Here is a 12,864-nt window from a genome sequence, read left to right as displayed (position 1 = left end):
ACCATGAGTGTTCCAGTCAGAGTGACCCTAATTAACCACGCATTATCTGCAGGCTGTGTGGAGGATTAAGGCCCTCAGCTCTGGACCCTTTAAGGCCTGGAAAACCAAAGACAGAGGACTCTGCGCTCTAGCACACTTCAAATTCTGCCTCACTGAGGCACTGTAAGACACTGAGGCGTGAGGCTGGACCAGAAAAAAGAGCCATGCAGAGAGCAGAGAGCACACTGCAGAGATCCAATGCTTTGAGCATATCTGGAGGTCGGGACCTTTCTATAATAGGCAGATAAACAAAGCGATTCCAAGCTGCTGTGTACAGTTCAGCAGGAATATGTAGCCACCCTTTTTGGCACACAGAGGAAGACATATTGTGTCTTTGTCTGTCACATCCTGAACACATCCTTCCCTCCTGCCCAGGTGCCGTTTGAACAAATTGAAGTTTCTGTAGGAGTAGGGGGATCATTATTCTATCGAGAGATAATGAGCTCATTTTCTCATTTGGCATTAGAACAGCCAGAAATGAACACTTCGCCTTGTTGACAGGTCGTCATACACACTGTGCGCTATTGTCAACAATGCAATGCAATCTGGGAGCTACACAAAAACCCTCATTGATGCAACACAATAAGCAGCCCCCACAGGCAGGCAGAGACTCTGATTCCTGTAGAAAACATTTTAGCAGCAGCTGTGACATACCTCATTTCAGATGAAAGACGAGCCAATATCAACAACATGATTAAACAGAAGATTAACTGACACCAACCAGCCAACTGCTGCGCGAATCCAGAGGTTATAGCTCATAAGAAACGCTGTTTCTAAAAGTCTAATGTGTTTTTACAAGTATTATGAGCTGCTAGTGAATATATTTCACATTTACATAACACCAAACTACTGTATTAAATAGTGCAGTGTTAACAGTTCAAGCTTTTACAGGGCTTTCAGAAAGTATTACCAAGTAAATCTATCCTCTGCTAACCCTGGTGTGCTGCTTCTATTCTGAGTTACTGTAACATTTCCTGTGGTTCCTCGCTGTAATTCAAGCTTTAAGCCCTGACTCAAGGCCCGCGCTGTCACCTACCTCTCTCTGTGTCGTAGAGGTAGACAAACTTCTGCCACTTGTAGTGAGAGAGCAGGCTGAGGACGGCGCCGCGGAGGGCGGGCCGCATCTGGATGACAAACTGCACCTCATTATCTGTGGGGTAACTGGGTGTGACAAAGGAGGTGTGAAGAGCGCCGCAGAACGAGGTCAAGGTGTTCATGGACTTCTTGTCGTAGAATCCGAAGATGGCGTACACTCCGCGGGAGAACTGGGAGCAAACTGCAGAGAGGAGCAGAGGGCAAGAGGACACGAGTGTTAGAAACATTATTCGGCAGAATAGGTGTGCTTACATTCACAGAAGCATGTATCATCACTTCAGTAAGTGAAACATCGATCAGGCTGGTTGACCCACCACTAATGACCTGACAAGGGTTCATGTGACCTTAAATGCCCCCCTGTGCAGGTGACGAAGCATTTACTGTACACAAGTTCTGAATATTCTAAAGGATATATGAATAATCATTCAAAATATGTATAATAGCAATAGAAAAGTATAGATTATTAATTGTTAGGGGCGTTGCATACCTCAAAATTAAAGGGGCAGTTCAGTTTACTTGTCATTAGGAGTGATGCTAGCCTGTATATCACCTTCTCAAAAAGTAACCCTAAGTCATCAGGGTTGTCTCAGCTTGTGTTTTGAGTCTGCACAGTTCTAATAGAAATCCTGTCTCTCGCAGTGCCTTGGAGTTCTAAAGAAGTGGGTACTTAAAAGGCAGAAGGATCTGATGAAAGACATTATTAACTGGCATTATGGGAAGTGTAGGATCCAGTAGTTTTTTTTAGGGTTTTAGCTGAGCCTTTAATGCTACTCTATTTCGAGACCCTTATCTTTGGGGAGGTGCAATTCAAAATACCTAGACTGGCCAGAACATATTAAGAAATGATGAACATCCCTTTTGATCCGAATATGAAAACCCATTTATCAACACTTACATCAACATGCAACGACAACAAAAGCATGTTGATGCTCATAACACAAAATGACAGCAAGCATCGCAGCAGAATATAAGCGCATCTGGTTATGGTGGCCTGCATTGCAAAAGCTCCCTTGTGTGCTAGTGTTGGTAGGAAAGTGGCAGCTAAAGAATAGAAACGTCACAGCGTTCACTGAAGGTCTCAAGCTCTCACCAGGAGCTCCCACCAGTTATCGCTCGGCTCACTGGACTGAGTGCAGCATTCAACAGCAGCTGTGAACGCCACCGCTGCCTGTCACCGCTGCTGATGCCTCCTACGAAAAGAGCTGAAAAAACTCTTTCTACCCGTTTAAATGACTTTAAACTGAAAATGTTTGTTTTTGTGGAAGCCGTGATGCCAGTCCCAGCGACAAACTCGGTGTCTTTGCATCATTTGGGTGACAAATTAGATCTAATGAGGCCGTAATATAAACAAAAAAGTATGTGTTAGACGTACATAATGAGTTTTAATTCATACACAAGACTGAACCAGAAAGTCCAGGAAAAAACAACCTGTCGAGAAGCTGCGGAGAAACTGTTGGGGGATTTTAGGTAAAACAAAATGAACAGTTACACAATCAAAAGAAGTTTTTCATTCTTACAAATCTGCAACAACCACATTTGGGAATGAACTTCCCAGCAATACAGGCATTTATTTTTATCAGAGTGTGCATCAGATGACAGATTTTGAGAGACACAAAAAAAAAAAAAAACCCGTCTCCATTTATTTGTGTATTCATCACGCTCTCTAGTGGGACAGCACAAATTGTCAGGCAGGAACGGCTTCCCTTCAGTCACAAGCCATTAATGTGTAAACTAACATTGGGAGCTACAGATGTGTTTTGCCTTTCCTACCCTATCATGAATGGCTGCTCACTTATTCTGATTGACTCTCAAGTGTTCCCGCTGGGTAATCAAGCATTCTTAACATCCGTAAATACTCTGAATATTCCAGCACAATGCTTGGATGACAGGAGGGAAGGTCCCATACTATCTTATGTAACGGCTATGCTAATACTTGTTTCTGATTGGCTGATGGATATTCATTCAATTGGTGGGATGTAGCACACATAGCTTGTTTAAATACTGCTTTTAATAAGGACTGAGCATTCTTTGCAACAATATCACAGTATTTCATTCCTTCATCCTTATCCAGTGTGAGATTTAATCGCACACACAATAACCATTTCTTTCTGCCCTCAGGAATTTGTCTGTCTTTGTGAAACCCGATGCCACAGTCCATGCAAACCTTTCTCCCACTCTCGAGGACGACATGACAGAGCTCACGCACTCGCCTCTTAAGCACAATTGCCGTGTGAATGAGAGATCTAGTCACTGGTGGGATTTGCTTCATCCTTTTTAATTCTATTCCCTCCCTATCTGTCCGAGTACAGACACCTCTCCCAAGGTGGAAGCATCCATTCCCTGCAACAAACACACACACACACACACACACAAACACAGAAAAGCAAGGCCACATGCACGGATGCAGAAATTGTGCGTGCGCACACACACACACACACACACTGCTTCCTGATAAGTGAATCAACAGATGGACAGCAGTATTGTGGCTAAGTGCTGCAGGGTGAGTGGTGCAATCTCCCACACTGAATGGGAGCCAGTAGGAGTTCCAGCCCTCATCGAGGCCCAGTTTTCTCTGCACTCTCTCTTAATTTGGGCCAGTACTGACACAGAACCTGTCCTGGGGGAGCAGATCTGGCAGCCTCTTTCTCTCCGCTCAGCTGTCCTCTGCTTATTAGGTTTAGCTTTGAGCAAGCCCGAGCTTCAATAACAGCTATGTTCACAGAGCCTCGTCTCCCTCCCCCCTCCCTGTTGAATGTTCGTCTTGCCCCCTTTAGTGATACAATGTCTCTTTGCTGCAGCCTTTTCAGGGTCGCCAGCTTATTGCAGTGGAAAAGTTTGCGTGTAGCAAGGATCCCATGAGCTAAAGACTGACCTGCTGTGTTTTGGGGGCATGAACCGGCCTGTCTCACTGCACCGGATCTGCCCTCAGACACACAAACTGCACACAATTATTCCTCCACGTGGCTTTTTAAAACATGCACTCACAGCCACATGCATGCCTACCACAGTTAGCGTAACACTACATACAGTTAATAGAAGCAGTGGTATTGATTTTCAATGCAGCGCCATACACTGTGCGGTGCAGAAACCTCTTGTTTTCTCACTCTTAATCACTATTGGCCCGTTTCCATGGTCAGAGGCTAACAAGCCACTCTGCATGTGGAGGTTCTGAAGGTGTTCATACAAAGGAGGTAGGAGGTGAGAGTAAATCTCCAGGTGGAGCTAGCGGGGCTGTTGTTGACTGATTAAGCAAATGCGTCATCTCATCTGTAAAAATGACTCCTCCATCTCCAGGATGAACAACAGACAGTACACACTTCAGTTTTACAAAGTGCTTTGAGAAAGTTGCATTAAACAATTTGCTTCTCAACACAGTGCTAATGGAGGAAAACAAAGGAGTGTCATCTCCTGTAACAGACAGTCGAGATGAATGAGGAATGAGCCATTGTGTACTTCTTTAAATCACATTTTTGTAACTTTCTTGTTAATCATTTTTTCTTCTATCTCGCTAAATTGAGGTGCATGTAAATTTCTATTAACGTTTTAATAAGTCTAATTCTATCAGTCAAGGCAAGACAGCGGAACAAATGAGCAGAGTATATTCACTGGCAAGTTTAAATACTGCAAATAGCAAACAAAACCGTAATCAGGTGGAACGTATTGAGTCCCTTGCTGTTTAGAGTTTGAATTTGACCTTTAATTTATCAACTTTTTGCGTTGAATTTCATATTATTTAATGGTCTTTAAAGATATAATCTCAAAGTTCTTAGTTTCGTTCTATTTGGCGCATACATCCCAGATAACTAAGATAGATAAGATTGTAACTCTTGATTTTCCTCGCTAACGGTCGCTTTCCTTTTTAGACTGTTCGCCTTCATCTGAGCGTAGAATTTGTTCCTTTTCTTTGGATTGTCACTTATTTTTGAAGTTGTATCTGTAGTCATCGATCTTTTCTTTGTTAGTTCAGCCATAGTAGATTACTGTTTACTCGCAACACTTGCAGAGACCGGAAAAGCAGCCGCTTAGCTCCGCCTACCCTCTCTGGCAGACCAACCACTGCTGGCTGATGGAAAACATGTCACTAACTGGGCGCCGCTTGTGATTTTTTCCACCAATGTCGCCACAGACAGCCAGTCTGTAATACTGCAAATGCAAAGGCTTTCATCAGTGGGCCATAGGCTCAATCATTATTGTGTTACATCATTCGTTGATAGTTAGTGACTTAACAGACTTTTCGAGAACCAAGCTTAAACGTTCTGAAAGGTTCCTCGTACTCTCATATATCCGTACGCTATATATGTATTTATTCCTACACTTCATTCGCTCTCTCTTTTCTCCCATCCTTTCCTGTATCCTCATCTCTATATTTGACCTCTCCTTTTGTTGCCTGTCTTCCTCCTCAGCCATCTGGTCATCCCCCTAAGCATACATCCTCCTCAAGCGTGGCGGTATCTCTCTTCACCTGAGTGCCTCTCCTTTTCCCCTCTCATATTGTTTCCCCCATAATATCATCCTGCTCCATCAGTGGAGCACAGATTGGTGCTGGACTGGACTTTAAAAAAAAAAAGGTGCACACGGTACAGACGGGTCTTGGAGGAATGCCTCGGCCTCATCTCTCCCGGTAATTAAATAAAGATGAAATAAATGTCTTGCTGAAGGTGGAAATAAGGCTGAGTGTGTCTCCAACTCTGCAGAAACAACACATCAGTTAATATAATTCAATGATTCTCTGAGTGTCACCTTGAATTGCAATAATGCTAATTTACTCACAAGTCCTCAGCCAGCCATGTGCATACACGCAGAGTCATTAAAGGAGGCTGCATGAGGACTGAGTGGTAAACAACACAAAGATAATTCTCTCTCTTCTGCCCCTTTTCTTTTCTTCCTCTCCAATCTCATTTTTTCCTTTTTTTTTTTCTTCCTCTGCAGCTAACCGTGCCTCCTCCCCCTCCTCCTCCTCCTCCTCCTCCTCCATCCTGCTGCAGGGAACCATGCATCCCATCTCCAGTTCACTGGTCAAACACACACAGTGTGCCGCCCTCATTCCCTTCTATAATCAGGACACTTGGCTGTGCTACAGGGATGTTACATTTCTGATGCATCACTTGAGATGGCTGGCCTGGAATGCTAGTTCAGAGGGATATGTGCTGTCCTGCAGGCATGCTGGGATAATTCATATACAGAAACCTTTTCATGCACTCGCGCTGTTTGGACTTCCATGTTGTTTGGCGGCCCATGAGCCAGAGCTTTGCACAGCCTTGGGAAGGGGGTCGGGAACAGTAAATGTCAACGATGATTGTATCTCTTAAGCTGTTTTACTCGTCTTTATATTTTCACTAAACCCACATTCTCTCTCTCTCTCTCCACATTCTCTCTCTCTCTCTGTGTTTGGCTCTGTTGTTTCTCCTCTCAGCCTCGTGACCACCATTTCTCCGCCTGCCTGGGTCTCCGTCTCCTTCTCCCTCTGGTCCTCGGATCTCCTCGTCTTGGTTCTACCTCCTCCTCCCCCCCCCTCCACCAGCCTACATCAGGACCAGCCTCCACTGAATAAGGGATGCTGTCACAGAGAGATAGCTGGTAAGTACCCTGGGGGAATGCATCAGCTCTTGTCATATAGAGATGTGAAGTGCTTCAAACTGTTAACTCAAACGGGAGACCCAGATTCAAGAACGACTCGGCTGCGACGGTGCCATGAAACGTTCAAAGGAAGCTGTTACTAGTCGTTCTACATCAACATCTATTTACACTTCAAATTAGCTCCTGGGTTCACTGACAGCAAGGCTCACGAAGCTGACAAAAACACAAATTAACGACGTAATATTCATGTAGGAAGGAGTTGGCATGAGAGCAGGCCTACTGTATATCGTAATGTCAGCATTTTGTTAGTGATTTCTCTATATTATGATATACTGTGAATTGAATTTGGGGAAAAAATCACTATTATGAAATGACAACATGTTAAGTTTTGGGTGATTTTATGCCTTTGTATGATAGTGAACAACCTGGAGAAGTGGCAGTTTAAGGTCAGCATCTTTACCCATAAGCCACTGGGGCATATTGTCCACCCCTTCCTGTCTTAGGCTGCTACAAAAGATATTTTTCTTATTCCGAACTCACTTTCAATGAATTTCCTAAAATTAAGAAATTCGAGTGGTGCAGTGGTTTGCGCTGTCGCCTCACGGCTAGGAGGTTCATAGTTTGAATCCCATCCTTTCTGTGTGGAGTTTGATGCACGTTAGGTTAATTTGGTGACTTTAAATTATATTAAATTAAATATCTGCAAACGTCTGCTTCAGACCAACACAAGAAGCTGTTCTGCAGTTAAATATGAGTGTGGAACCTTTGCTGTTTTTTTCCATAATTTAAAGGAGCAATTATCCCCTGGGAAAAGCCACTGTCAGTCAAAGCTGGTGTTATAATAATATTTGAAATTGGCGCCATAGCTGTTGAGAAAGTTGTACAAACGGCTCGTGGGTTTCGCCCATTCTACATTCCTACAACACCCAGCGTGCATTGCGCCCCTCCCTCTGAAAAAGTAAAATACTACGGTTTTCCAGTCAAGGACATAAATCGCTGCAGACAATGGCTCAGATCGGTACAGAATCCAATATACGAAGAGAATATACCGGTGGATCGTCTAAAATATCTTCCAGTCTGCAGTCTACATTTCAAACCTGACGATTTTGAACAAGACATGACATCAGAGGAACTGTAGACTGAGGAAGTGTAGTGAAGCAAGCTCCAAAGGCACAAAGCGGACAGCGTCCTCCAAAGGCACAGAGCGAAGTTGCATTTTTCCCCTAACATAATGCCATTAGCTCCCCATAATAGCATGATAGGACTGAGGTTGAAAATCGGAAGTGGCTCCGGGGGACTCCACTTGCCGATCTACTGCGCAGCACTGGCTCCAAATGAGGTCACTACCGCAAGATGGCATCCCCTGTGAAGGGGGGCTATTTTGGCTTCATTTTCGTACATTGACAGCAGATGGAGATGCGTCGTCCATCTATATATCATCATTGATATTGTCATTGATCTATATGTGTCCGCCCTGGGATTGACTGGGCGATCAGTCCAGGGTGTACCACGCCTCTCGCCCAGTGTGAGCTGGGATAGGCTCCAGCCCCCCGTGACCCTGAACAGGATATGTGGTATAGATAATTGATAGATGGATGGATGGAAAAGGCTAATTCAGCAGTTTTTAAATGCACACACATAGTTTCACAGTATTCACATGATTACTGGTGGCATTAAAAGGTCTGAAAAAGAGTAATGTGCAAGCTACACTGTTGGTATAGTTGAAAAATGCCAACTGCATATTTTGATGATCAATTTTATTGAAGTAAAACTATTAACAGGTTCCAACTAATAAAAATATAAAGATTTGCCTGTTTGTTCAACCAAAAAGTGCTTTATGAAGGCACCTCTAATGTACGTTTTCCACCATATTTTTGTGATTATAAACAATTCTACAAATCGTTTGAGCGTTTAACTGTGAAAATAAATGGTGGATTAATCAATAATGAATATAAACGTTAGTGGCTGCCCCACTGTATGTAAAAAAAAGAATGTTATATATGGATAAAAATGTTTGTTAGACCTCAAGGACACACAAAATGAGTTCTGGTGAGTAAGACTCAAGTAAACAGAGTTTTTGTTTGTTTACAAGAAACCATCTTTTTCTCCGATAATCCAAAGCAAAGTATCTGTTTGACAGGCGATAAGAGCCAAACTTCAGCAGCTCTTTTTCAGTGACCTCCACATTTCTCTCCTGCCCACTGCTCACTCTGCCAGTTTGGGAATCCCCCACTGCTAAGTACCTCATCTGCTGTTTGGGCAAAAAAATGTGCCAGCAGTCCACTGGGGAGTTCAGAGGTACATCGGTGTGTGTGTGTGTCTCTGTCTGCATTTACTTGTGTGTTTGACTGCTGGAGTGCATGATGGATGATGGGGGATAAGGAGCCTGGCCTTTGGATGCTCTGTCACTGGGACCTGTTAGCCTGCAGCTCACACACAATGAGATGAGCTCCACCATGTACGCAGGGCAGATTTCCAATATCCTCAGCTCCTGTAGATACTTTTCCTCTGCTCATATTTGGTATTTATTATTTTAAACTTTTTATTGTTGACCTAAATAAACCCTCAATAAAGATCCATATGCTGTGCAGTAGACATGTTTATAATAGATGACAGCAGATTTATAACAGAAAATGGATGCGTCTGTTTTATTGTATACAACTGCAGATTGTGAACTCACAGCGCATTTCCTACTCTGCTAGATGCATGAGTAAAAGTCACATCAAATAAGGTTACTGGCCAGTAACTTTTATGGCTCAAATTAGTGTTTCTCCAGAGGGGGGAGAGGGCTGGCTGAAGAGCTGACTCTACACAGAGGAGAAGCTGATAAAGCTCTTTGTTTCCATTGCCTAGATAGACTGGGAATAGATCAGCTATTGGAGGCAACAAACTCTAACTCAAAAAGGCTACATATGAAAGTTTCTCCTTGTGAGAAATAACTCAAGGTAGGGCTGCACGATTATGGCCAAAATTAATCATGATTATTTAATCATTTTAAGGACAGCAACAGAGAAACGCTTTCAGTTCCATTTTGTGCTGCTGTCCGGCTCATGTACACATTTTGCACCCCTAAGACTTAAAATCATGTTCTTCACCTGAGTTCGGTGCATCATTGGTAATTTCAGTCTGTCCTTGGGAGTTGGGTGGATTGTGTGTCACTCTGTACAGCATCACTGTTATGGATGTCTGAGTTGACACTGAAGGACAGGAAGTAGCGACGCTATTCCTTTTGGCCTTCACACACTCATCATTCTGCACTTTATGGTATTTTTCAGCTGCTTGAACAAGTTAGTTGTGTTGCTTTGCGGCGCAGGTTTCATGCACTTTTTTCTTGCTTTACATCACCTGCCCTAAACCGGAAATACCTCCAAACAGTCGATGACGAGCTGTTCCGCTCCTTTCCTTACCGTAGCAACAAGCAGCGTTCAAAACGCGACCTACTTGACACATTTGCACAAACAACACTTCAAAGACGTAACCGATACGTATATGCTGGAACGTAATTAAAAACTACAAAGAGGCGTTCACGAGGACAGCTACTATTCTCTTCCCGTTTTCAACAGCTGCTGTAACCACGACAACCACAGACGCCAGTTAACATGGTCACTCGTTGAACCGAAACACCGGTCTCTGATGTTTTTTTTCTCTTCCACTCTAAACTGCCGCTGCAAGGTAGGCGCTAATGACATGAAAAGCCAGCTCCCCCAAAAGTGAAGCCACAACCTCTCTATCGCCCCCTGGGGGGGTGGCTGTTTGTTTAGGAGGCGCTTGATTTGATATGCAGCAGAGTTTTCTACGGGCGGACGAACTTCAATATCGCCGTCAATCAACTATCTAATCATGAGAAGCTAAAATCATGATCGGGATTAATATTTGATTAACTGTACAGCCCTTACTCAAGTTTATTTTTCTAAAAATCTATTTTTAATATCAAATGAAGTCTGAGTAAAGTGTAAGTTTGACACTCCTGCTGCTCAAGTCCCCAACAAGGCTCGGAGAAAACTTTGATGTCTGACAGGAGCAAACTGACATGTCATCCGGTGACTAGCAAAACGGCATGGTATATCATTTATTAGCATAGCAAAGGGATTCAATTTAATAATGCCAAGTTAGAATATTCACTTTGTGTTATGTAAACTAAAATAAAACATGCCCACAGATCTGTGTATTCACCAGGTGTGCACGTGAAAGTGTAACATTCAAGATAAAGGCGATTTTTTCCCCCCTCTCTGATGCAGACGTCAGCGTCCAATTGAAAAGGACACGATGGAAATCTGTATGAAAGCATAAAATCAAACTCTAGTTAGCATGATTTACATTCTCTTTGATGCTACAAGAATTGGCCCTAAAAGGCTTCCATAGGGAAAAACCACTTTTCATATACCATACAGCGTCTGAGTATTCTGATAGAAGTCTCATATATAATCTAAACCCTCAGCCGGTGCTATTAAAATGAGGCTGGACCTCTGCTCTGCTGCGAGGAGAGGCAGAATTAAAGGCACATCTGAACTACGTGATATGATTCTGTTTGTCAGATCTTTGCATGTTTGCCAAGTGAGGCGAGGGAGGATTACTTCTGCAAACTGGAATTGTCTGCATTTCAAAATGGAGCCAATATTTCAAATAAACAGTGTTTTTGAGCAGCTTTGTGACTTCATTACAGAAATCATGGATGAATAATACTTCTTTAACTATGAGTGTATGGCAGAGTAACAACTGTAGGATGAAGAGATCAATGTTTCACATTTCAGACCTGTGTTTCGTCCCCGACACATCAAAGGTTTGATGCTGCAAATGACTTCACACATAGTAGCCTGAAGAATCTGATCCAGAGAGTGCAGTGTCTGAGGTCAGATGTGGCCCACGAGCACGTACTTCCCCATCACTGGAGCTCATTTACCATTCTCTTTCCTCTCTTGTTTTTCACTGCAGCCCTTCAACCAGCAGCTCCTTCTCCTCTCCTCCTGCTATCTTGATGATATAGTCCTGTACTTGTACTTTGGAGAGTGGCTGGTGAGCAATTGCCCGGGGAATCAATGACTCTTAACTCCATCTCCTTCTGACAGATATTTTCAACTTCAAGGTCTTAGCGTCGTGCTTTTGTTTGAGCACCGAGCCACACACGGGGCTGAAAGCACGGAGATGGGTCAGACGTACACACCGCAGAGGACCTGCACATGTGGTAATGTCTTCTTTACCGTGGCCTTGACTCCTGTTGCACCAACAGGGATCGTTATGCGGAGCAGAGAAGCAGCCGGTTTGAACAAGAATGCTGCTCAAATGTTTCGATGCGCTGGCCATTTCAATATTTCAGATAAGAGTGTTGTTCTGCGGCTGAAGGATTGTGGCGTTTGCTGAATAAATCCGTTAGATAGGACTCAGCCAATACTTGAAGAAATCTCACTTTGCATGCATCCCTCCGCTGCATGTCATTTCCTTGACACAAGCGATTAGGACTATCTATGCAGGAAGATAACAAGTCTAAATCTTTAGACCTCGAGAGCCTTGCTCCGAGATCCCGGCCCGTCACGTTGAGAAAATAACATTCCCTTCTTTCCGACAGGCTCATGCAGTCCACCATTTGCTGCAATGCAGAGGCGAGAGGAGAGCTATAGGACTTGTCTTATCCTTTCAAAGATGATCACTCCTCTCACCTTCAGGAAGATGTCACTACAGCGCACAGCGGGGACGCTGCTAAACACTGACCCTTTGAGTGCGGCTGTGCGCATTTTTAAGGAGGATTCAGCGGAGTATGAAACATGTAAGGCTTATGATAGTCTGTAATTGGATTTCCAAGAAAGCTGGTGACAAAGTCCCTCACACACCACTAATCCTCCCAATCAGCACTGCAGGCCTAAAGCGTGCTCTTCTTCGCAGATGAATATGGAGGAAGGGAAGTGAAAGGAGCACGACGCGAGGAGGGGATCGCAGATGAAGAGGGGTGTGGATTGCACCACGACTGCATAAAGGCGGACGGCCACTGAAGGCGTGCCAACGTGTCCCAACACACAATGTCTAATCACCATCGCCGGTGCACAGAGAGAGGCGAGGAAGAGGAGGCCGGGCGCCCGGGACAGCTGCGAAAAGGAGTGAGTGAGACAGGGTTCAACGTGTCAGACCACAGCGGCAAACATTCAAACTGTTGCTGTCAGA

The 12,864-nt window shown here is 43.9% G+C and overlaps 1 protein-coding gene across 2 annotated transcripts in view; it reads right to left on the bottom strand.

Moving 5' to 3' along the window:
* LOC138598552 (glutamate receptor 3) overlaps window positions 1–12,864 on the bottom strand; it is an 89,908-nt gene that overhangs the window by 63,655 nt on the left and 13,389 nt on the right. For both annotated transcript variants that reach the window (XM_069670349.1, XM_069670350.1), the window contains exon 3: window positions 1,076–1,315. In XM_069670349.1, the coding sequence (XP_069526450.1) occupies window positions 1,076–1,315 (240 nt within the window). The remainder of the gene's footprint in view (window positions 1–1,075; window positions 1,316–12,864) is intronic.

Source organism: Semicossyphus pulcher, unplaced genomic scaffold, assembly GCF_022749685.1.
Source record: "Semicossyphus pulcher isolate SPU_LCO1_2020_fin unplaced genomic scaffold, fSemPul1.0.p SCAF_2, whole genome shotgun sequence".
In the NCBI taxonomy this organism is placed as follows: Eukaryota; Metazoa; Chordata; class Actinopteri; order Labriformes; family Labridae; genus Semicossyphus; species Semicossyphus pulcher.
This window is presented reverse-complemented; position numbering and strand designations above follow the sequence as displayed.